At 37.8% G+C, this 26762-nt stretch overlaps 1 protein-coding gene across 1 annotated transcript in view; it reads left to right on the top strand.

Annotated features, from left to right (window-relative positions):
- Positions 1 to 26762, top strand: part of cfap74 (cilia and flagella associated protein 74) — a 50495-nt gene that overhangs the window by 6965 nt on the left and 16768 nt on the right. The window contains exons 12-21 of the mRNA XM_061734878.1: positions 705 to 842; positions 1030 to 1148; positions 9452 to 9518; positions 11362 to 11451; positions 11724 to 11909; positions 12217 to 12340; positions 13489 to 13583; positions 15122 to 15244; positions 15391 to 15512; positions 21919 to 22047. Of these exons, the coding sequence (XP_061590862.1) occupies positions 705 to 842; positions 1030 to 1148; positions 9452 to 9518; positions 11362 to 11451; positions 11724 to 11909; positions 12217 to 12340; positions 13489 to 13583; positions 15122 to 15244; positions 15391 to 15512; positions 21919 to 22047 (1193 nt within the window). The remainder of the gene's footprint in view (positions 1 to 704; positions 843 to 1029; positions 1149 to 9451; positions 9519 to 11361; positions 11452 to 11723; positions 11910 to 12216; positions 12341 to 13488; positions 13584 to 15121; positions 15245 to 15390; positions 15513 to 21918; positions 22048 to 26762) is intronic.

The following is a 26762-nucleotide window of genomic DNA, read 5'->3' as shown; positions in this document are numbered from 1 at the left end:
TACTGAACCAAGCAGTTTTGCATGTAGATAATTAGAATATCATAACATCCATCCATTATCTATACCGACTAATTCCTAGTTAGGGTCATGGGGATCTGCAGGAGCGTAGTGAAAGGCAGAGGTTCACCCTGGACCTGTTCCCAGTCCATCACAGTTCCACATATAGACAACCACACACACTCACACTCACTTCTGGGGGCAATTTAGATTCACCAATTAACCTGACATACATCGTTTCTGAATATAGGAGGAAATCTGAGTACCTGGAAAACTCTCATACCAACATGCTGAAAACATGAAAACCCGACACAGGAAGGTCCTGCAGGGATCCAACCAGGAACCCTCTTTTAATGAGGCAACAGTGCTAATCAGCAAGCCACAGTGCTGCCTCAAATGTCAACAATAGATATATTTTATTTACATTGCACCAAATGTCTCTTAAAGATTTAATCACATGTTCACTTCCAGCTGACTGGGAAAAAATATGATTCAACTTATGCGTTTAGTCATGTTTTTATCTTACAGCAAACCAATCCAAAAGCATTAATTTACTGGATGAAAAAGCATGAATCAGACAAGTTATGATATCAATTTTTGAAATTATTTATTCTGGATTACCCTTTATAGTAGTTACTTTTATTTCCTACTTAAGTTTTGCTTCTTTTCTGTGTTTTACATAAACTAGTTTTCTTGTGTGGTTGTAGAAGCTTGTCAATGCGAAGACTACACCACCGGAAACAGAAGTAAAGAAAGAAGAACCTTCGATGGTTGGCGGAAAGCTCAGCAGCACTGTTAAGAAAGGGCCTTCGTTCATCAGTAAACCAGATGTCATCTTCTTCGAGGTATTCATGTGGTTTTTTTCTTCTTTTTAGTTAAGAATAAAAATTAAAAAAACAAACAAAGAATAATAAAGCAAAGCTACGATATAACAGACATTCCTGTTCAAATAAATGCCACTAATTCTATTCATATTAATCATGCACTGTATGAAATGTTTTGTTCTTGTGGTTTTTCATTTTTCCTGTTTAGGATTTTGAAGTTGGTAAAATATATAAGAAAAAAATTGTCCTCATAAACATCAGCTACACGGTCAACAACTGCAAGTTTGTCAGGGTTTCAGCTCAGTTGAAGGATTTCATCTCTATCAAGTAAGAATTTTTCTTATTAGGATCTATAAATACATCACATCAGGTCTTTATTTTAAAAGCACATAGCAGAAGTGCTCATCCATATTTAACAGCTGTAATGACAAGATAGATAAATGATTTAAAAAACAAAACATTCAATGGCCAATCAAAAAATAGCTCCCCTTTCCATGCACGCCCATTCTGCTGAGCCTCACATTGTTTTCCTACCATCACTCATGTTGTTTGTACTAAGAATGCCAAAAAACTAAATCACATTCTGTATTACTGGTGTCTTTGCCTTTTTTGAGTAGATGGATGGTAGGAATCCATTTCTCTATGAAATTATCAATCTCGGTTATAAATACCGGCACACATTAGACATTCAATTAACATGACAGTAGACTGCCAATTTTGAATTATAAAAAGCATATTACTTAAGACACCCTGCCAAGCAGTCTTTGGCACTCATGGGCTCTGAAATGTCTTTCTTTTTTTTTACTGGTGTTCTTTTTGTTGATTGCCAGGATGTCATCAAACACATGTTGACTCTTACAATAGTAGGCTATAAATAAAATTTGTTCTTAAATAAAGAAGACTTTGAACCAGCTGGTAAACTACATTTTAATACAAAATATGGTAAATCAGGGTATGTTTCTGGCTATTTCACCCTGCTATTCACAAATGATTAGCCTCTAAACATGTGCTCAGCATTGGATTTAGAAAGTAAAAATAAGGGAGCCTTTTAGTTACTTGCAGGTCGAACTGTCTGTGGCAGCACTGACTTCAAGCAAGTTCTTGGGTCAGACCTGTACAACATTCAAGAAAATTAGTTTACCATTGGTATTTTCAGAGCTGCCTAAATTCAGAGAAATGTGTTGGATTTCTGGTGTGAATGGCTTTTTTGAGCTCATTCCATACTATATCTTTGGCCTTAAGGTCAGGGCTCTCACTGGGCCTCTCCAAAAGCCAGAATTTATTTTTCTGAAGCCATTCTGTGGTGTAATTACTTTGATTATTGGGGTTCTGCTGAATCACCCAACTTTTACAAAGCTTCATCTGGCAGGCGACCACCTTGACGTTATCTTGAAGGATCCTTTGGTGGGGAATTAATTTTCACCTTGATGATAGCAAGTTATTCACGCGCTGACACAGTTAAGCACGGCCAAATCATGATTTTCTCTCCACCACACTGGGATGATCTTGGTAAAATTCTTGTTCCATACTGTACATAGTACTTTGGTAATCCAGAACTTTTTTATTTTTATTTCAAGAGCCCTCAGAACATTTTCCTGGCAGTGTTGTGGATCTCCAAGGAACTTTTGGAAAACTTTAGTGCATGCATGTTTTCAGAAATCTACTTTTTGCATGGTATTGTTTACATCAGCTAATGTTTCTTATAAATAACAAACTTGAAAATTAGAGCTGCACCAGAGAGACAATACTGGTTTGCAATTTTTTTGTAATTTTTTTTCACTACGTGCCATATGTACAGCCTTGAACATTTTTATTTGTTAATTTATATATTTAAGTTGTTGATAAAGCATCCGTTTAAAAGCTTTGATCACATTTTTTTCATTTTGGCATCAGTAGGCATATAATGATACATTTAATCACTGGGAAGTATGTTGGCAAGTTTTCCAGAGTGAATACAGAATGTTTTGTGGGAAAAAAAGAGAGAATTTATTACTTATAAATAACTTATTCATTAATGCTAAATAAAATGTATGTAATTTTATGTAATCTAGACAACCAACTTAGTCCAAAACTTAAAACAACTTCACTCTACTGAGCATGCTCCATGGTGTAAATCAAACAAACATTAAGAGGCAGGCAGGCATCAGTCAAAATTGGTATTGGCAGGTCAGACACCAGGAGAATTGAGACCAGAATCAGCAAAGAAAATGGCAATTGGTGCGTGACGTGCGTCTCTACTTTAAATGGAAATAGTGTTTTTGTCAACACTAACTTAGCTCTTTGGGCTCATTTCATTGGGTTGACTACGGGTTTGCAAACCACTGACTCCAATTAGTTTTCACTGAAGTAATCAGTCTATGGGTTCACTTACTTTTAACACCAGCATTGTGAATGTTTAATTGGTGTGTTGAATAATGAAAAGAGAAATTAGGATTGCTTATATCTTTTCATCTTAAGCACATTGTGTTGTGTATTATTGTGACATATCACATTTTATGTCAAATTAGGGCATAAAATGTGTTAATTCCAAGAGGGACACATAGTTTTTCTTGCCACCGCATTACTGCTGTGTGTACTGCAGCTAATAAACACATGATAAAAATGTATACTTTATGTTTTTAAGGAATCCTGAAACTCCGTGGGGTCAGATAGTCATAACATGGCACGAAGTAGCTCTCTAGAACCCACATTTATGCAAATGGTTGTCTTACAGGAAAAATATAGTCTTTAGTATAGACAAATATTAACAAATATATTGTTAACATATTTGTCTTATTGAAATGAAAGACACCCATATAAATACTCAAACATAACTAAAATGGTTCAGAGGTTCTGCCTTATGATTGAGGTTGCAAATATTATAATATTTGTGAATAACGTATGTCATGTACCTAGAATTTGGTTTCAAAAACATAATTTACATGTATAACAACAGCAGAGGAAGAGTTAGGTAAATTGATAACATAACAGCGGTCCAATGAGCTTGTGGAATTGTTCAGTTATAATATGGAAAGATATGCTGATATATCCACAGTTAGAAACACAACCACAGTTTGTCATTTTTTAAGATGATGTAGTGTGCATGAAAGCAAAGTCTTTCCTCCCACATATGGATGCCAGCTTGGATCACGGTGCACACAACTCCTGTTATGAGTCTCATCTAAATGAGTCAGTCGATGTCTCCTCTATCTTCACTCTCTGAGCCTGCCAGCAGCCCACAGGCCGAGCAGAAAGGCATTGTTCTCCAGGTCACTCACTGTGTATCACTTTCACATCAGCTCTCCCATGACTTGGATGTTGTTGTTTTTTTCTCTCTATTCCTCTTTCCGCCTGAGTGAGTGAAGAGTCGGCTAGAAACTACTGATGCTGTTCTTGAGCCTTGATGCGGGACCACTTGTCTGAACATATCACCTTCTAGTCCTCTAGTCCTAACTCGGATGTAGCAAAAGGCACTTCTATCGTAAATGGGTGAACACAGGCATGTTGTTGTTCACTGTACTTTAAAAAGATAAGATGAGATCAAAATGGATTAAATAAATTAGGGCTACAATCTCTTGCCCTGTTATAATTCCCTTTCATGTTAACACGGTCCAGTCAGTTATCTCATATTTCATATTACATATACACTTTTATGCCTCTGAAAATGAAGTCAATTGGTCAAATAGCAAAAAAAAAAGACAAAAATTGGAGGTTTAGGTAATTATGCACTTACCTTTTTGGGTTGTTTCTGAAGTTTCTTTCACATCGTGTCAGTTTTTCTCACATAACTACAGTGTCTGATAGTGGCTAACCATCGTGACAACATGCCATGCTGAATGTCCATCTCCCGGAGCCTGGGCATTTTAACCAAGTACAGCTTGTTAAGTTTGAATGAGCCTTTAAGATATCTGAATAAACTGGATGGCAGTTAGTCTACTTAATGACTTAAGTGTGTAAAAATCATTCCAAGCAGATGCAAAGTAGTAGAAATGTTTAAGATGAAAAGTAAATGAAGCCATTTTTGTGTTTTTTCTGGGTTACTTTACAGTAGCTTCAGGTCATATACGAGGTTTACCTAAAAACAACGTCTTTCATCTTGTGGTAATAATGAGTACAAAGTGACTTACATAGCTAAATTTGGAAACAGCCACAACTGTTACTTGTAAGTCAGTGTGCAGAGTGGATAATGTTACCAAATTCAACTAAACAACATTTTTAGTTAAAAGGAAAAATTGTCAGGCAACATAAGATATCAGGTGGCTATACCTTGGGCTTGGTATACACAATTTTGTGCAGTCGCACAAATTTATTTTTTTTATTTTTTTTTTAGGTCATAATACTCAACTTTTACGTAACATACTGTAGATTAATGTAATATCCAAAATTTGTTTTACAAACTGACTGTACATCATCCAAGAGTGGTACATAAGAGATTTTCAGCAACTTTGAAATCCTGATTGTTCCAAGCTTTGGCATCAAAAACATAGCTTGCAATTTGGTGAGATGGATTCTCTTTTAATAATTTTCCTCATGTAATATCTAAATAACATAGTATTTCTGGAAACTGTACTACTGTTGCTTTAAAAACCAATAACTGCTTTTACGTCAGCACCATTACAAATGTTGTAGAAAACAGCAGGAATATAAGATTTAAGAACAGAATTATGTTGATATGTGCTGACAAACAGATTCACCTCTTGTAAATCTTTAAATCCACCATCTCCTCTACACTGTCTTTTGTGAAATGTTGGTTACTCACAAACACGAACCCGCTATACCGAGATCAATCATGACAACAAGTCGTTATGGCTCACCCAGCAAAAAAACATTAGCACAGCAGGAGAGAGAAACATGAACTGGGAACACACTGGGCTTGTTCACACCAGCCCATGGTTCCCTGTACGCCCCCTGAATTTCTAAAAATGGCTCTCCTCCCCCCGCCCAGCGTAGGTGCACTTATGCCAGAGTGGGCTCTGCTGTATCTTTTCACTAATGAATCAAAAACCATGCCAGACCTGGTAAAAAGCCGTTGTACAGACGCTGTGATTAATGGCACTTATTAGCACATCTCGGCTGAGAGAAAGACCCTTCTGTGATGCGTGTAACCTGAGCTCACATGTGAGATAACGCCTCTGACTGTACAAGGAATAAACACATTTTAAGTTTTTTTTTTTTTCTTTAATTGGGTTCATTGAAGAAGTTTGCTGAGAGAATTATTTAAAAGAAATTAAACTTTACAGTTCATCTATAATTATGATGCTCGCTAAAAGAAATCTTCATAAGTTTGAACTGTCTGACCCAGTCTGAAACAAAGCCTGAACTACATGGCTAAACTTAATGAGAGCAGACAAACCCGGGACAGTACTATTATGGTTTTTGTTTTATATGTGAAAAAAAAAGTTTTTTTTTTCACTTTCAAATATTAGATTATATAAGAGCTAGTATCATCTAGCTCTTGCGGTCTCTCGCCCTCAGTATCAGCAACTTTAGTTACCTGACAGTGACACTGATTAGTGGCACCACTGCAGCATGAGATAACACATAAAGTCTAGCATTTAAAGACATTTTTTACAATTAAAGAGTGTTTTCTTAATCTCATGAAGTGGAAATCTGACACGTTATTGCTGGCATCAGAAAGCTAAACACTTACCTGTGTCTGTTGTTTTATCAATATTATTTGGTATTTGCATCATCCAGAGCTCGATAGACTCTTATTTCCTGGTATGTGTTTATTTCAGCAATCCATGTGGACATGTTGTAGAGTAGCCAGATTCTGGTTTTATTGAAACTCAAAACCATAATATTTCCAAAGAACAACATAAGAGTAAAGTAGTCTTTAGGGTTTGAAGAGATTATTCCTTCAGAGTTTTTTTAGTTGTGACTTCAATGTTTTCCTCAAACTACAAACGCGCATAAGGATAAGGGTTTCCTGTAGAGAGAGTGTCATTTCCCTCATGCATTTGAGCTGTGTGCAGTAGTAAGATTATTCAAGCAAACTTCACAAACATCAGAGTTCTGATGTTTCTATGGAGATTGCTTTCAAAAGGGGCTCAGAATGAGTGTTTATGTTCTGAGCTGAATTATGTCAGGGATGGCTTATTGATTTGCTGTAAGAGAAGCCAGTGAGGAGCGCTGTGTACATATAATTTAAAACAATGTAGTCAGGGATATTGTGCAACCACAATTTCAGCCTTATCATTTCAGTCCCCTGCAAAGGACGTACTGTGAATGGCCTCATTTGCAGCAGTTTATATAGGGCTGTGGCAGGCTTTTTCAAACACTGCCTCACTCAGCATTTAATCCCAAGTGAACTGCTCTATTTTCCGTCACATCTTTGTATGCCACCTGTCTTGAAGCTAGGAAGAACAAAAGAAGCGATAAGGAATTTTGCCAAAAGAAAAAAAAAATCTGATGAAAGAGCAACGTGACTTTTCGAATTACCACCAGATTTACCCTAGCAGGTGAAATTCTTTCATATACTTCCAGATCACAGAGATGAATGCTTGGCAGCTTCAGCCAGCCTGCCCCAACTTTGTCACCTGACACCTGGACCAACAGCTTCAAATAACTGGCTCAAACCAAACCAACTCCCCATTTCCCCACTGTGTTGATGGTCATTCATCCGCAGGGATGATAATATGGACAGAGTGGTATTTTATTTTTGTTGCTCTGTTGTTTGTCAAAGGAAGTTTCTTCAACTACAATCCAACAGGGCTGGGGATCGATTCAAATGTGAAGAATCGATTTGATTCAGATTCTTAAGATTCAGAATCGATTATCAAGATTTGATTCGATTCCAATATCGATTTAGGTTAGTGTTATTAAAACAGTTTTTGAGTTGTTGCATGAGTTATATGACTTGTTATTAGTTATGCAAAATATTACTACTAGTATTATATTGAGATTAAACAGCAAGTATTGCAGCTAATGATGCTGTAAGGACCAATCACCTCCCAGAATGCTGATAGAACTGCTTTCAGAAACATCGTGGGGCAGAATTATCAAACAGATCCAGGGCAGCAAACAGAGACGGATGAAATCGCTTTTAGTTTTTCCCACATTCCGTTTTTATTTTTTCCATTTTCAGTCTATTTCTGTTTTTAATTTTTGAGAATTTGGTTTTTAGCATTTTATGCAAATGTACGGTAACCCCAAGACAGTATATAAAGTAATGAAATATAGACAATTTATGCAATTATAACTGAAAAATTTTATGTTTTCATACCTTTAAACATATTTAAAGGCAAACACATGGCACAAGTTATTCTCATGTCCAATAAAACATTCCTTTTTTGGGCATAAACAAAAAAAAAGTTGTCATGTAATGATGAAAAAAAAAATTTGATCTTTAGACATACGAATTGATTTTTAGGAATTCATATGAGAATTGATTTAGAATCGGAAAATCGATTTTTTTTTTCAGCACAGCCCTACAATCCAACAACAATCCAAATCTATTAATTTAGTATAATTGTGGTTTGACCACATAAAATGGACCTGTCCAGGGTGTACCCTTGCCTCTCACCTGTAATGAGCTGGGATGGATGGGTGGATGGATGGATGGATGGATGCATGCATGCATGCATGCATGCATGGATGGATGCATGGATGGATGGATGGATGGATGGACCATATAAAAACACATAAAACTGGCACATAACATAAAATGGGTTCAGAATCATCTGTCGTCTTTCATACATTTTTCTGTCTCTTGTATGTAGTTTTTTTAAAGCCAGAAAAACATTCTAATGCCACATCGGTGAATTTCAGCTACTAGATAAGACTGAAAAATAACAAACTACCATAGCTTTATTTTGGCTGTTTAGGTTTCGTGTTTTCAAACAAAAGCATAAGCTTAAGACATTTCATTTGCAAACAACAGCCAGCAGCAAGATTGAAATTATACGTTTTTTATCTTTGTAACAGCACAATACTACATCTCAGACCTAGTACATATAGTACACATCCACTATATACTGTAGCTTTTTGCTTAATCCTAATTGTATTCATGGTTGCTTTTTTTTTTTGTTCATTTATGATATTTTGAGAATCCTTTCTGCTTCGCTGGCTGACTGCCTGCTATATTTATATCGATCTGCCCTCTTTTGTCTTTGGAAGGGTAGGAAGTTAAAGAAGCTCCTCGAGGCTGCATTAAGGTTGGGATAAACATGTGCTGTGGGATTCACATGTTGCTATGAAATAGCTCAGTTTTCATGCTTCTTTGCTCGTCTAAGAATAAAGTTTTATTTTTGTGTATGAGATATAGTGTGAAAGAATGAGGATTAAACGTGAAATAATTCCTTGCCCTCCTCCTCCAGTGCTTTAAAGAAAGAACTGCCTTTTATTTGCTCTTCGTTGTTTCTGGCATGCATGAATAAATAAAAGCTAAATGTAGTTATTTTGGTATGATTATGTCACTTACAGTGTAAATTTATAACCTTTTGTTATATAGCATTTTATAAAAACACACGGAGATAATGAAATATTGCAAACTCAAATATTATACAATACAAGGAACAAGGGTATTTTACAATATTATGAAATATTAGGGCAGTGTTCCAACTTTAAATATGTATATGTAAATATATTTATAGTTAATGTAGTAATTGAATCATGGCGATTTTCATACCTCACTATGATTTGTGTTTCAGCTTTGATCCTCCTGGTCCCTTGTCCACTGGGATGTCTTATAATGTGCAGGCTATTTTCCGGCCAATGGTTAGTAGTGTCGCTACAACTCTTTGACATCTATACATTATTTAACATATAAAAACCCGAGGGGTCCTCTAAACGTGAAACGGGTATTTCATTATGTTGGAACAGGTTTTAATAGCTTAAGACTTAAAGCTCGGATCAGTCAGTGAAATGGCCTTTAAGTAATCATCAATAGTTGTAACAGTTTTAAGAAGTAATAAAATACCTCCATCATTGTTGAACAGTATTCTATAAATGTATTGTCTTTGTGTGTACATACATTAAATGCGCATAAATGAAATGGATAATGATGGTTTCGTTATTATGCTGCTTCCTGAAGAGGAGACAAAAGTATTGTAAAAATAAAAAAAAAGAGTATTGTAAAAAAAAAAAAAAGGCATTTGAACTATTCCTCTAGAAGGAATATGAATACACCATAAATTACCTTTTTTTTTTTGTAAAATTGTAAATATAAGTTCCCTGATCGCTATTATTGCTTGAACATATACCATTATAAATCAGTCAGGCTTTCCTTTGGTCTCGCTCTTTTAAAGCTTGACTGATTTGTTATAATTCCCTTTCATGTTAACACGGTCCAGTCAGTTATCTCATATTTCATATTACATATACACCTTTATGCCTCTGAAAATGAAGTCAATTGGTCAAATAGCAAAAAAAGGCAAAAATTGGAGGTTTAGGTAATTATGCACTTATCTTTTTGGGTTGTTTCTGAAGTTTCTTTCACATCGTGTCAGTTTTTCTCACATAACTACAGTGTTTGATAGTGGCTAACCATCGTGACAACATGCCATGCTGAATGTCCATCTCCCGAAGCCTGGGCATTTAAACCAAGTACAGCTTGTTAAGTTTGAATGAGCCTTTAAGATATATGAATAAACTGGATAACAGTCTATTTAATGACTTAAGTGTGTAAAAATCATTCCAAGCAGATGCAAAGTAGTAGAAATGTTTAAGATGAAAAGTAAATGAAGCCATTTTTGTGTTTTTTCTGGGTTACTTTACAGTAGCTTCTGGTCATATACGAGGTCTACTTAAAAACAACGCCTTTCATCTTGTGGTAATAATGAGTACAAAGTGACTTACATAGCTAAATTTGGAAACAGCCACAACTGTTACTTGTAAGTCAGTGTGCAGAGTGGATAATGTTGCCAAATTCAACTAAACAACATTTTTAGTTAAAAGGAAAAATTGTCAGGCAACATAAAATATCCGGTGGCTATACCTTGTGCTTGGTATACACAATTTTGTGCAGTCGCACAAATTTATTTTTTTTATTTTTTTTTAGGTCATAATACTCAACTTTTACGTAACATACTGTAGATTAATGTAATATCCAAAATTTGTTTTACAAACTGACTGTACATCATCCAAGATTGTTACATAAGAGATTTTCAGCAACTTTGAAATCCTGATTGTTCCAAGCTTTGGCAACAAAAACATAGCTTGCAATTTGGTGTAAGTCAGGCTTTCCTTTGGTCTCGCTCTTTTAAAGCTTGACTGATTTGAGCTCTATTTAAACGTGATATATGTTCCAGGCATCTATGTACACATTTTAGCATGCTTGTACATATATATTTAAGTCCTAATGTGTTATTTTGCAACGTACAGCTTTCTTTCCTCAGAATGTTTAATTCAATTCACACATAATGTAGCTGTTTTATTTATTTTTCTATGCCTTAGCATACAGAATTTAAGGTGAGATATTGCTAGCTTTCATATCACGGCTTGCTTCTTTTTCTTATAATTATTTATGGTTCATTGTTTATGAGTCTACAGAGTGATCACATGTCAGGCTTTCTTTTTTGGATTCTCTGCATCTCTTTCTCCCATTCCCTGATCTCTGCAGATCAATGAGAACTTGGAAGGAGAGATCCATTTTACATCACCTTTAGGTCCCTTCTCAGTGCCTGTAAGATGCACTATAAAGACGTGCAGAGTAAGTATCATGTTATACACACCCAGAAAATTACTGAACATTACTTATCACAGCCAGTGTCATTTGTTTTATTACTTTTGTCTTTTTCTGGCTACGTACGTGCAGTTAAAATGTTCTTGCTAGGTAATACTAGTAATTTTACCTCTTTGATACCTCAATATAATTGTATTTCATTAATCAGTTTATGGATTAATGTACTGTGGGTAAAAGCATGTGCATTAGCTGGCAGCTTGTTAATTTGTGTATGTGAATGTATCCTTTCTCTTCCCTAGCCGGAGGTTGACAGCCAGTTCATAGACTTCGGTTCGCACATGGTGGGCCAGACTATTTCACGGACTGTCACCTTGACCAACAAGGGAGCGCTGGGCACCCTTTTCAGCCTGGATACCTCTGAGTGTCTCACTCCAGAGACTAGCCATGTTCAGCTGCCATCCCACATCTCTGCCAGCATAAGTCTGGTCAGACATCAATATGAAACAATAGAGTTGCTGATTCATTTGATTAAAGCAGTCAAATGAAATGTTCATTTTAATACATGGTTACAATTCATATTTTTGCTTATTGTTGGTTATATTTCCTCTCACATCATTTTTCTGTACAACCTTGACTGAATGGTAAAAGTATTTCATGTTTAAAGGATGATAAGTATTATATTGTAGGCTATGTACTACAATGCTCTACCCAAAAGTTCCAAATATTCTATTTTAAACTACAAAATATAAGGATGAATAAATAAGTGTGCGACTGTGTGTGTTTTGCTGACAGGAAAAATGCAGTGAAAACACGTCATGTAATAGCCAAGAGAGCTTTATTTCCACACATGCTGGAGAAGTCCAGCCAAAGCAGCAGAGCCAGGAGCTCTGTGAGGCATCACAGCAAGAGAAGCCCGGTAAAAATGCTGCACACTATATATACACATAGACAACAATTTTAGCAGTTCCAAACGTTCTGAAGGGACTCAAACAGAGTCCCGTGTTTGAAATGTTCAGACACGGTTCACAACCAGAGAACAGCATGCTGTCCTTTCACAGTGGCTACTGAATAGTCCTTGAAACAATATGCATGGACACAGCATGCTGACAAGGATTTGAGTGAAAGATAAATTGCTAAATGATTTACTGAGCTTTTAGTGACCTTGTGTCTCTATGAGGTATATTTTATTATCTGTTCTATTATTTTGTTTATGACCTACACAACTATTGGCATCCTAACTTTAGGCTAACATGCTAACCTGCTGTACCAGGATGGTTCAAATGTTGAAAGTGATACCTGCAAAGCCTCAGCAGCATATCATCAGGCAGCTCAAAGCTGTTGTGCTTAAATACCAAATCTTGGCCCAGATAATGATTTTGGTGAGCTGGTTTTCCTAAAACTGCAGGAAGAGAGTACTGACATTATCTTGTCACCGGCCTATTCCTGTGAGGACACTGGGTCCTTGTAAGAGCAGATAAATTAAAGAGTACACACAGAAAGTGAAGGGTTCACCTTGCTCTTGTAGCTGGTAACAAGGGTGCTTTTCCTCTTCAAGGTTCTCTCACATCTGAAGTCTTCATCGCTGCATTCAGCACTTTCCGCTGCTGATGCTTTGATAAGCTCTTCAGGCTTTTGCCACTGTTCTGCTGGCTTTGGACATTTTTGCATGGCTTTGTCACTATTTCTTTTTTCATTTTAATACCTATTCTAGGACAAGGCCCTCTGATGTTGAACAGTTTTAGGTAGTTGATGTTGCTTTTTGATCTAAAGCTGACAATAGAACATATTTTATGTCATTTTTTAGATCACAGATCTGATTATTCCCATGGGGAGTGAGTAGGGTTTTTTTTAGAGACTAACAGTTGGAGTTAATTGTGTGTCTGCTCATTCTCATTTTTCCACAGCACTGTCAATACAATCACAGTGCTACTCGGTGTATGAATGTAATAATAAAAAGAAAGCTGCTGATTGCCAAGGGGTCAAATTTAGTTTGTTGTGCCATTATATGATCAGGTTTTGTGCTGTGTGATTCTTGATCAGTTGTCAATTCATTGTTTTGTACAGCAGAAGGTCCAGAAGGAATGTCTGATGATTTTCTGTCCTCATATGTGGAGACCCAGATAGACTCTTCAGACTCCAGTGACATTAGACTTGGACTTGTAAGTATTGACTTGGACATGTAAGTATCAGATTTACAATAGTGATATTCAGAGGTGGACAGAGTACTCGACCCCAATACTTGAGTAAGAGTACAAATACTACTGGTCAAAATTTACTCCGTTACAAGTAAAAGTAGCTCAGTCAAAATATTACTCGAGTAAGAGTAGAAAAGTACTTGCTTTTAAAGGTACTTAAGTATCCAAAAGTAAATGCTTTTAAATTTACTTTAAGTAAAAGTAAGAGTAAGAGTAAATTTCAAAGCAGAGAGGTAGTTCTGCTTCGGCAGACACAATAAACATTTGAAAATAAATGTCTGTGGTTTGTCTGAGCCCTCGTTTTTTACTCGGTCGAACTCAAACATTGAGTTAAGATACAGCCAAGGATTTTGTGAAAGTCCCTGCTCCGAGTCCGGCTCATTATCAGACTCAGATGACTCAGCGGATTGTCTTTCTTCTCCTGACGCAGGCGTAGCCATTGTTGCGGCTCTGTCTTGACTTGTTGCGGCTCTGTCTTGACAAACGCAGGCTACTTTGGCGGTATCGTTTTGAGGAGGCTTGACGTATTTCCGCTTTACGTACATCCCAGTGGAGAGCGTGCACTGTGATAGGTCTCCTCAAAAACAGCTTGTGTCCAATAGGATTTTAGGGAAGAAGAAAAAAAGAGCAGACCTGAAAGTAACGAGTACTTTTCAGCCTTCCTAGAAATTTACTCGAGTAAAAGTAAAAATATTTGTCTTGGAAATGTATTCAAGTAAGAGTAATAAGTACCAAAGAAATCTAATACTCAAGTAAAGTACAAATCCTCTGGATATGTACTTAAGTACAGTACTCAAGTAAATTGACTCCGTTACTGTCCACCACTGGTGATATTAACGTTACTGTATCCTTAAAGATTATTTGAAATTATCAGTGTACATTTGTCATTGATTTTTGTCCTTTTTCAAGGGAAATACTTGCACATTGTTGCCTACATGCATTTCTTACAAGGAAGCATCTTCTAACTAAAGCTTAAAAATGAGAAGCATTTTTATAGTTTTTATTTTTATAGTAGTGAAGTTCCTAATGTAATCAGCTCGACATATTAAAGCAAGTTCTGGGTGCAAAGATGGCATTGTGTGGCTACTATCTGTGGAAGACTCAGCTTCTCAGTTATCATTTATAGCAATGATGCTGTTTGTTCCTTGTAGCTCATGTAAAACTGTTGTTGAAAAACTGTTCAGGGTTCATTACGTCTCTCTAGTGGGGGACTAATGGTGCATCAACTCTCTGTGCGCTTATCGTGACTCTGTGTGCTACATGTGTCTGCATGCCCTCGGCTTCATTATTCCCATTCTGACTGATACATACACATCGAACGGTTGAAGGCTGCTGTTTAGATAATTCACCAGTCTACCAGTGACTTACTCCTCTATTGTTTTTATTATTCCTCTCAACACATTGATGGTTTACGGAGGAGCAGACGGCCTTTTCATAGAAGCTTGTAGGCTACTACACTGCAAACTTTTTTTTTTAATTTGTCATTATTTTATATTTCACAGGTAAGAGAAGGAGAGATTGGACCATTTCAGAGCATCAGACTTGATGTTTTATTCACTCCAACCATTCCTGGAGAGACCAGACTGGATTTCTACATCAAATTCTCTGACATAAACACCAGACCAGTAAGATGTATTTGTAATATTGCTCATGTCACAGGTATAAGACAATATATGCTTATAACCTTAAAACTTACTGAAGCAATAGGTCTGATTTATTTTTATTTGCCACTCACACTTTTTATACCTTTTGTGGCTTCGGACTTATTCAGATACCCATCAAAGTGAGGGCTGTGACCACCAGCATTCCTGTATGGGTCGTTGAGCCAAACATTGACCTGAAAATCTGCATGTTTGACCACCTTTATCAAGAAAGGGTTGTGGTCCAAAGCAGGTATGTCCCAAAATCTCAGACTTCTAAATACTTTTGAATATGTTTAGACTACTAACCACACTCTGCTGTTCTTTAAGTTCATGTAATATGGGAAATTAAACAAAAATATTATTAATAAAACCTAGAATAAACTTTATAGTCTTCCAAGGCTGAAATAAATTTGGATGGCAAAAATGTAAGCAACAAATTCACTGTATGGATTGTTCACCAATTACAATTTGTTAATGAATGAAAGCACTTAACATCTGTGCTATAGTTCAGCTAGAAGGTAGAGCACAACCCATATGCAGTAAACCATGAGCCAGTTCCTTAATCAGTTATATTATTTTATGACAATACGATATTTAAAAAAAAACTGGAAACTATCTAATGCACACTTGGTAGATGTGTTTAGGAGACTGAAGTGTGTAGGAGATGGAAGTAATGCAAAAAGAGGTAGTGAATGCTTTGTTTTGGCAATGCCAAGAGTTTCAGCAGCTAATGATGAGCTAACATTATCTTTAATGACTAATAAAACACATACACAACTGAGTCAAACAAAGCATCATAGGATCTGTAAAACATAAAATCCTGAACATTGTGATATAAAATGTATGTGAACTCTTTGGAGGTAATTTCTTTTTCTACATTCATTTGCCATAATGTGTGGTTTGATTTTCATCCAAGTCAAGATAATAGACGAGCTCAATGTACATAATCTGATACCACTCAAACATTCACAGTGGAAGTGAAATGAACCCATAGTCAAGTTCATTCTACAAAAATTAATTGGAATCAGTAGTTTGCACAACTGGAGTCCAATTAACAAAAAGTGATCTTAGAGGCGGGCTTTAGAGCTACTTATGGGATAGACACGTAACGTTTGCTGTTCATAAGGCTCGTCTGATGTGAACAATGCTTCGCAAGGAGGAAACCTCTGAAGACATATGATCAAGAGTAGAGGATTTGTGTGGGGCTGGAAAGATATACAGTACAGAGTAATTTGAGTATCCGTCGTTCCAGTACTGGACTGATAGATGCCCGATGGGAGACAGTTTAGTACCGTGGTATCTCTTCCTATAAGCAGTTGGCCATCCAAGATGATTCCATAGGAGAATCTTCATGAGTTAAAAACCCATAACTGCTAGCTAAAAACATACGTAAATCATTGAACAGACAGTTGCCATGGAGAAAGCTGCTGCTCTTTGACAACAACACCTTGACAATCTGTTACAGTGGAGAAAAGAAGTATCTGATACACGGACAATTTTGCAAGTTTTCCCACTTCCAAAAAAATTGAGAGATCTGTAATTTTCATCATAGGTATTCTTCAACTGTGAGGGACAAAATCTAAAAATAAAATCCAGAAAAAACTAATTGTATGATTTTTAAAATAATGAATTTGCATTTGATTACATGAGATACGAATTCTCTCTCTTGCAGACCTGTTTGTTCACCCCACCCTCCACTCATTACCTGTATTAATTGCACCTGTTGAACTTGTTACATGTATAAAACACACCTGTTCACACACTTAATCAATCAGACTTCAACTTCTCCATCATGGGCAAGACCAAAGAGCTGTCCAAGGATCTGCACAATGACAAAGAAGAGAAGTGAAGAGAGCTGGGACCACAGTCTCAAAGGTTACTGTTGGTAACACACTATGCCATCATGGGTTAGAATCATGCAGCACATGCAATGAAAAAAACATCCTATTAGTTAGTGGTGAAGGGAACATCATTGTTTGGGCCTGGACTACTTGCCATTGAGAAGAAAAGGAATTCTCATGTTTTATCAAAATGTCCTAATGGATCTCATCTCAGTGACTGTACACGTTAAGATTAGTACTAGTTTGGTGATACAGCAGGATAAATACTTTTTTTGAAGTAAATCTACCACAGGATGGCTTTATAAAAGGAAAATATGCTTTTTAAAGAAAGGAGTCCAAAGGGTTTAAGAAGTAAAGCAGGGGTAGGCAATTCCGGTCCTCGAGGGCCGGTGTCCTGCATGTCTTAGATGTTACCCTGCTTCAGCACACCGTGATAAAAGTACCTGTGTCATTAACAGAATTGTGCAGCCCTGGATGACAAGCTGATGACGATGATTAATTAGAATCAGGTGTGTTAAAGCAGGGAAACATCTAAAACATGCAGGACACCGGCCCTCGAGGACGGAATTGCCTACCCCTGAAGTAAAGCAATCTTCTGCCAACCTGAGAGTTAGTGGTTGGATTCCTGGCCTTGTAGTCTTTATGTTGAGGTTTCCTTGGGAAAGACACTGAACCCCACATTGTCTCTGATTTGTTCACCAGTGTTTGAAGTTGTGTACGATTAGAAAAAGCTACCCAGACAAAATAAATGTCTCTTCCTGTAGATTAGGAGAGCGCTGTATGACTGCATATATGTGTGCAAGGGTGAATGGCTTTGAGTAATCTACAAGACGAGGAATGCACCATATATAGTCCATTTACCCCACAGGGAAGTTGTGTGATGACCTCTAAAGTTTCCTCTTTCCTCAGCACTGACCCAGAGCTGCTGTTTAGTTTTTGACGTTATTGTTGCCAAAGGAGGTTCAACCAGTTGTTTAATGGAAATGAATGCACAAGACCAGTTAATTCTAAAGGGGTTCACATATTTTTTCTTCATTGTATTACTACTGTATGTGTAGTTTTACTGTACATGTTATATCAGAAAAGTAGAATAAATGACAGCTTAAACTTATTTTAGAGGCTGTATGAAAGCCGTATCCACTAAGATGACTGTAAAAATGATGCATGTCACATTTCCATTTTATTCGTTGTGTCATGCATGAAACATCCTTGAAATAGAGTTTGAAAAGTGGCATTGATCGCTGGTGTAGAATGCTGGTTTATCTGAAAGCAACACTAAAACAGCTTCACATACCCAGTTTCAGCCATAACGGGCTTTTTCACAGAATAATAGCTCATGGAAATCCCTTAAAACTGACAGGGCCCGCTTACTTTTCATGCCCAACATTAAATTCTGCAACTATTCTTAGAACTAAGGAATGCATTTAGATATATGACAAATGTGTGAGTGAAATAAAAATAGAAATGGAGCTGATAACTATTCATTAATAAAAAAGGAGGATATAAATGATGATTCTCAGTCCTCTTTGGCCTGTACTGAACAGCAGCAGGGACCTGAAGTAAATCCCTTTTGATTATAGACGTGATACATTGTGATGCACAACAAAGGTGAAGAATGCACCAGGGGAAGTAACATTTGCACAAGTCTGCTCCGTCACCTAGCCAGTTATTGTGTCACATCACGAGGGGGAGGGACTGCATATGTGAGGGCAGGGGATTTGTGACAACTGCCATCTGGTGCACTGGCACACCAGCACACATGACAACATGATGATGACAGCATCAGTGGGAACTGCAGCGTTTCAAGTAAAGAAATGCTAATGCTTGGACCAGCAAACCATGCAATGTGTCACTCTGCCTCCAAGACAATAATGTGAACGCAGAAAAACTTGGCAGGCATTTGCGAAAAACAATAAGCTGCTGCTATCACAAAATGTGTCACTTTTTCCTTTGAGTAGATAGATATCCCACAAGTCTTAGTTTGTGACATGTTTTATTTTTAAAAGAACATTACGAAGCATGATTGAACGCTTATATCTATCCCATGAGCCAGTTATTTGAATCTCCTAGTCATTGAATGTATTTTCAAGAGGCTTAAAGAAATTCAGTTTTTACTTTTGCTTGTTAGCCAATGATGGAATTATTCTGAACACACTTGGCAGAGTTTCTTTTTCATATTTCAAACACTCAGCATTGACTTTCAAGCCCGTCTCGGCTGGCACCATCTGAGGGGTTGAGCGTTCCTGCCCAAACTCCACAAAACGGCCGCAAAAACAAACAACCTACTCTTTTCTGTCAGTAAGCCTTCTGTCCTTGGTTTCTCTCTGCTTACAGTATTTGTAATGTGCCAGCTATTCCTCATCTCGGTGGAGCCTCAGCCTTGTTTTTGTTTTTTTAAGCACATATGCTAATGAACAATCTTTTCTTGAAGCTGGTCATTTTTACATATTATGTATGTATTTTCTAATATATAGTGGACAGTGCTGCATTATGATGACAGTTGCAGTTGCCCAGAGCATATGCCATGTAGGGTCTGGTGTCCCATGGTGCTGTGAAATGCATGTGGAGTTTGCAAGCACAGCCACCTGGGCATCTTTAAGAAAGGCCAGAGACACTGCTGAAACTGTGGGCGCTCGCAGTCTGGAACTCTGTAATTCAGCTCTATGATGACCAACTTCTTTGCACTATATTTTCACAAGACTCAATACTCACACAGTATACCACATATAACATATATACTGTGTATGTATGTACAGTAGTGGAACATATCAGAGCCGGGCAGGGGGGCATCTGACCGGGCCCTTTGCAGCCTGGAGCCTCTCGTCTCATGACCTAATTCATCCCTGGGCCCGGGTCCGGGGATGAATCGCTGCTAACAACGTCAAGTTTATCTCCCACAGGAGGAGGATTAGGGCCAACAAAATATTCGTCTAGCTTGGGCAATTTGACTTTTTCTTGCTACCTTTTTTCTTTTTCTTTGCGTTTTTCCGCTCCACTTTTGTGTTTATAACTCCCGCTCATGTTTACGCTGTAGGATTACTGTGCTCTGTTGACAAGTGATGATGACGTATGAAGTTGATAGACGGCTGTTGATGACGAACAATTTTACCCAAAATAGATTTGGAGATTCACTTGCAATTTTTGTTTTAATGTTAACTGGGAGTGTGAAAATCTCAGCACAACATATTATACAATGCTTTATACCTAATATGAACCAAGTGGTGTCACAAAAAAAATAAAAAATCTCGCGGGCGGAGCCTGCTGCCTCAGGGGCCCCATTGGGCCCCGGGCCGGAGGAGTACTGCCCCCCCAGCCCCCCCTGAAGGCCCGCCCCTGTGTATGTATCTATAACATCTGCACTCAATATGGTTTGGAAGTCCGAAGTCAAGGTGGGAAATTAGTAAAAAAGTACATTTTATTCAGCACCTTTCACAGACAACGGAATGTCACAAAGTGCTTCACAAAAAATAAAGCAGCATCAACAATAACACAAATAAAACACTACAATAAAAGTAGAAATACAATAAAAATAAGACAATACAGATAAAAGCTCCTAGAATAAAAGTACATAAAATCAACATGTTGGTCATAAAACAACCCTCTCACTACTGATGTTTAAAAGCTTGGAGAAACAGGTGGGTTTTATGTTTGTTCTTAAAAGCCTCAATGGAGTCCAGAGAACATAGAGGCAGCGGGAGATGGTTCCAGAGCCTCGGTGCGTCGGCCTGGAAGGAGCGATCTCCTCGCGTCTTAAAGCGGGTACGAAGGACCATGAGCAAACTCTGGTCACATGATCTCAGCCTCCGAGATGGAGTGTAGAGGCGTAGTAGGTCCCTGATGTAGGAGGGAGCTTGACCACGCAGAGCTCTAAATGTCAGCGCCAAAATGTTAAAGTTAAAAGGAAAAGGGACGGGGAGCCAATGAAGAGTTTTTAAAATTGGAGTGACGTGAGTCCTTCTATCAGAGCAGGTCAGCAGCCTTGCTGCAGAATTTTGGACTTGCTGAAGACGAGCCAGTTTTTGCTTGCAAGCAAGAAAACAAACTGTTGCAGTCGTCCAAACAAGATGAAACAAAAGCATGAATAATTACCTCCAGATCATTTTTGGAAACAACTGTTCTTAGTTTAGAGATATGCCATGTACCTCTGCCGGTCGTAGAAAATGAAAGAGCAGAGATCCTGTGGGACTTCCAAATCCAAAGTAAATGGTGATAGCTGACCACCTGGACATAGTGGTGGTTGATAAACTACAGAAGAGAGCAGTGATGTTTGATGTGGCAATCCCAACTGGCAGCCATATCAAGAAGAAGGAACACGAGAACTACCATGGGTTGAAGGAGGAATCGAGAAGGAAGGAAGAGAAGATGGAGGGGGTAAAGACAGTGGTGACTGTCGTAGCTGGAGCACTTGGAGCTGTGTCCTTCAGAGTGGCTCCAGCAGATCCCAGGAATAAATCCAGTCCAAGTGTCAGTCCAGAAGAGCGCAGTCCCAGGAACAATATAGAATAAAAAACATATTTTTGTGAAATAATGTACAAAAAAGCAGAGTTCAGGTGTCTCCCTTGTCAGGTTGGGCTTAGATTGAAGTTGTAGTAGTCAGAAATACAACTTTAATATAGACAGTGAAATGTTCACTACCATAAATCCATCCCAGGATATGGAATGTCAGTCTGCACTTTTAAAACAAAGTTTGACTTTTCATTTCTCTTCTACATTGTTTCCTGTGTCACTACATTTTTCTTGATTGCCTCTTTCATACACAACCTCACTTTGTGTGTTTGCTTTGTGTTTAATGAAACTGTACCTCTCACATTACAGAGCAAGCACAGCTTTGAAACTGACTTTTGAGGTGTGCCCTGAAATGAGGAAACATATGGAGATTCTACCAAAGACTAGCGTCATCCAGGCTCAATCAAGCTTTAATGCTCAGCTGAAGTTCATGCCGAGGTAAGGAAGGACACACAGAGGATGCAATGATAATGGAATCACTGGAGCAGTGATAATCTTATTGTGAAGTCAGCTTGTTAAGATTCTGTTGACCTTCTGTGAAACAGTTTCACTCCAAAAGGAGAATTGTGCTCAAGCTGTGTGGCTTACAGTGTAATCAGCTCCCAGGCTATTCTTCCTCACCAAAAGTACTTTACAGACTGCACAAAAAGACCATTCTCATAATATCATGGTTTAAAGGCTCTTGGAAATGGATGTTTAGCAATTGTAGTACATAAAAGTCATACACATGTATTGTTGCACCATAGTGCTCATACAATAGTTTCCTTTTTGAAGGGAAGCTGTGCAGTCCGATAGCAACAATTTGCATCCAGCTAGTGGGTATAAGAGTTCCTTCAACACAGCTGCACTCTGGGCACAGGGCCATGACGGCTTCTGATAATGGCATCTAATGACTTTGAAGGACCTGGTAATTCTTTCAACAAGTCCATGTTCTATATTTAGATGGAGAGGTATGAAATGAGCGGTAGTTTGAATGCCAGAAGAGCAGGCAAGGCCCCCCCCCAGGGCAAATACGAGAGGCATCCAGTGTATCAGACCACTGTGTGGATGCAAGTATTCCTCTAGCCACTTTCCTGTTTCCCGTTTGCACTTCAGTAGATTTGTGCCTTGATAGCTGGGTTGGAGTATTTTTTTCTCTACACACTGAAACACGTTAGAGGCATGCACTGGCCGTTGTACATGCCCAGAACATGTGGTACAGAGGAGGGAAGTGGGAAAATGTCAGCAATCTGCCATTGTGAATCAGTAGAGGTTCTAATGCCAGGATTAAATTACAGCTTTACTTTGCTGCTGAGACAGTCCATCGTTCACAAGCACACACACATACACACCCACACGTACACACAACCACAGCTTCACCTCCTCCATACTCCCTCTGTATCACACTTTTACGCTCTGGTTCTCTTTCACTTATGTGCTGTCTTCTCCAACTCTTCGTCTCACACATACTTTCCTTTTTCTTGGCCTCTCACCTCTTTGCTTAGCTATATATTTTTCTCTTTAGGTTTCTATTTCTTCACCTTAACAGTTCCTCACACTCTACATTCATTTTGCCACCTTCGGTTAATATCAAACTCCTCTCTTCTTCACAATGCTGGACATGACTCTGCTTGTATAACCAGGGACACCTCACCCAGTTAAAGATGAATGACTCCAGTTTATTACAATTTCAATTATATAATAATATTATATTTGCATTGTTAAATGCTGAGTGGTGAGAAATTAGTAAAACCACTAAGAATAACTCTGAGACAATAAGCAGATTATCTAAATTGCTGTTTCCTTTTCTAAATTGTGTTTACACTATCTGAATTTTTTTTCAAAGGATTACTTTGTCATAAAGGATCTGTCTCTTAAACTGCAGTTGTTTCATAGGAGTACATTTTTGACAGAAATATGGCACTTTAACTCTATATGGTAATATATTTGGTGATACTGATCGAATCAACTAAAAAGCCCCAACTTCTTCAAGATTTGCATCAACTCTGAAAATCTTTGGATAAATGAACTGCTTTAAGATTCTTGTGGAAAAGATCAGACAGTATGGGGAAAGAAAAGTTGGCTTTTGGCTGAATTGCACCTTCCAACAAGATAGGGATCTGAAAAACAGGGTTTAAAGCAGCAACAAAGAGGTTAACAGAATTACATTTTGGGTTGACCCAAGAGGAATCTAGACCTGAATGTCAAACTCTGTAATGAGAGCTAAAGGTCAGAATGAGGCATCCAAAGAAGCGGTCTAAAATCCTAAAAAGGTTTGTAAAAAGCTTATTAGCAACTACTCCATGAGATCAACTTGATACCTTTGATAGCAAATAAAAGCCTTGTCATTGACTTTTGAGAATAATGTGGGATTTGTTAAATTTACTACACTTATGGGAAGAAAAATAATATTGTAAAAAACTTATTCATTCCACATTTACCATTGTTTATTAACTGTAATTTCAAGCAGGAAGAAACTTATCAGTTATCATTGGCATGGCTAGGAATAAATTTAGACTGAACTGTATATCAGTGACTTAAACATTGCCACAGATATTGTTACACATTCTTATTTCAGCTGCCGTCTGTGGTTATGTACATATATATGTAACCATATACAATATGTACACGTCAGTGAACGGCCTCAGTTTTCAAAGTTGGTTAAAAATCTTGAATCTGTGTGGGGGATGGGGAATTTTTTTTATCCAGATTAAGAAGTTAAGTCTTTGAGCATTTGAAAAATAACATCAGTAAATTATGTTAAATGACCTCACAGGTTGTGGACTCACTAAGTCCTAACACAATATATAAATGTGCCTCCTCACGTATGTCAACATGACCTCCGCTCTTAATCCCTGGGTTTTATCTTATTCATAAAAAAAGCCTTTTAATGATAATGATTTTATGACACTTCTGGTTGGGGGTATTTAGTGTTATAAAATTTAACAAAAATGAATACAGTTCAGCTTCAAGACTCCAAATGACTATTTTCAGCTCATGAGCAGCAAAACGTCCCCCAGTTGGGACTGGGACTGGAAAGACGTTCCTAGCACATCACCAGCTTGCGTCTCTGTATGTGTCATCCCTGTCGGGGTTGGATCTTCCGTTCCAATCTGATGGCTGGTGCTGGGTTTGCTTTTGTTGAACGCAGTCTTGGTGTGTCATTTAAAATGCCACTGCCAGTTCTCCCAACCAGAGCCCATGGCTGGATTTCCAAATCCTCATTATCTGTGCTGCTTTCACTCACTGTCACATCCACGCACACACTCATAAACTGTTAGATGTGGATTCTAAAATGACTCATAGCGTTCATTTTTTTACCCAGGTGTTTGTGTCTTGCCTACCCTCCTCAGGCTTTAGGGAGAGGGTGAGTCTTCCTTCCTGCTCTGAAGGATTGCACTCAACCTGCCCACATCGTTCAGCTGCTTCCTCTTGCTTCATCCCTCTCTGCCAGCCTTCCTCCACCTTCATTTGTCACCATCCGGCCCACATTTTCCCCTCACATAATTCTCTCTCCATATCAGGAGAAATGGCTCATGTGTTTCTAATGCTTTCCATCAAGGTGAAATGTTTCTCATTTAAAAGATGAACACAATCAGATTGAGTCATCAGTTTTGTTTTATGTTGTACTTGTGAGTTATGGAGAAGATTTTGTTTTCTATTTTGTCTTATTTTGGTATTTCCTGGAGTGTCAGAACCCATTATAGCAAATAATTTGAAAAGTTAATTCAAATAGTTGCTATTATAAGCATATTTAGCTGTTCTTTTTTAGACTGCTAACCTTTCAGGAGGATGATGCTCCATCTCTTGATCTGTTATTTCTCTAACTGTGTGAAGACAGATTGCACCTGTGATGGTTTTCAGTGTCTCTTTTTGTTTTGTTTTGAAAATCCTTCTGGTCTGCATTGTTTTCTTGCTCTCACACTTCTGTTGTCACTTATTGCTCTCCTGGCGTAGATGTGCTCTCTGCCAGACTGTCTTCTTTCACGACAACTAGCTCTCCAACCTTGGGACATATCCAAACGAATTCATATTTCCTCCAAAACACTGTTTCTAAACAAAACTGATCTGCATCAATACTAACATTCATGCTCAGTGTCAGGAAAGATACCGTTTTGACCATCCACCCAAAACTGCAATAGCTGTGTTTACAAACTCAGGGTCTGCAGTAGATCGATATTTTTCTATTTCAAGGACTGGATTTCCAAGAGTAATGTGGATATTACTGTTGGTGTAGCCTTAGTCCACCTGTGTTTCCGTATAGGTTTTTAATCTCTGCCTTTTCTGGCTTTAGGTTTTTGACTAACCCATAACATTATAGATCACCTCTGGACATTTAATCCTTACTTGTTTTCTGGACCAAACCCTTTTCTGTAATGTTTGCCACACTGTCTACATGGTTTTGACTTCTGCTTAGCCATTAAACTGGATGATCTATGCATTTGTGGATGGTGGACCTGTCCTGGTCCACCTGGTCCACCATTCCTATATCTTTTAAAATATGGATTACATTTCCTTTCTGGCTCACATGGTGTTGGAGTAGTAGTAGTTCAGAATATATTTGCAAACATATTCTGAATGTATCACACAAAAAGACTGTAGTTTCCTTATTTTGGCTGTGTAAACCTGGTGAAAGGACCATTTGAATGGGATTGCTTGTCTGAGCGGTTTTACGTGTAATCTCTGAAGAGCGGGCATTGGGTCCAGCCCAGGCAGTTCCGGCTGATAAAAGGGAGATTACGAGGATGATTTACTACAGATTACACTGAACGGCTCTACCAGTGCGTTTTACTGCTAACAGACTGCTCACGTCAGTACCGGAAACTTTAATGGTGGCAGGACTTACATGAAAACCAGACAAACAGGAAAAGGGTTTGTTTATGATGATTTTTAGTAATCAGTAGCCATGGTTATCTCCTTCCATCTTTACCCATCCATTATCCCATGGTGAATAGCGCTAAAGACTGTTAATCTGTTTTGTAATCCCTTATAATCACTTTTCCTGCTAGTGAAATAGAATCTAAGAAAAGTTACATATTTAAAAATGAATATTTATATCATAAATGTATAAACACATGCATAGCATGTACGTAATTTACCTTTTTAGTTTTTTTTTCATGAATTTGGTCTTGTTTCCTGTTGCCTGCATTAATTTATGTAGTACCATTTTAAAC

Source organism: Cololabis saira, chromosome 12, assembly GCF_033807715.1.
Source record: "Cololabis saira isolate AMF1-May2022 chromosome 12, fColSai1.1, whole genome shotgun sequence".
NCBI classification, from domain to species: Eukaryota; Metazoa; Chordata; class Actinopteri; order Beloniformes; family Belonidae; genus Cololabis; species Cololabis saira.
This window is presented reverse-complemented; position numbering and strand designations above follow the sequence as displayed.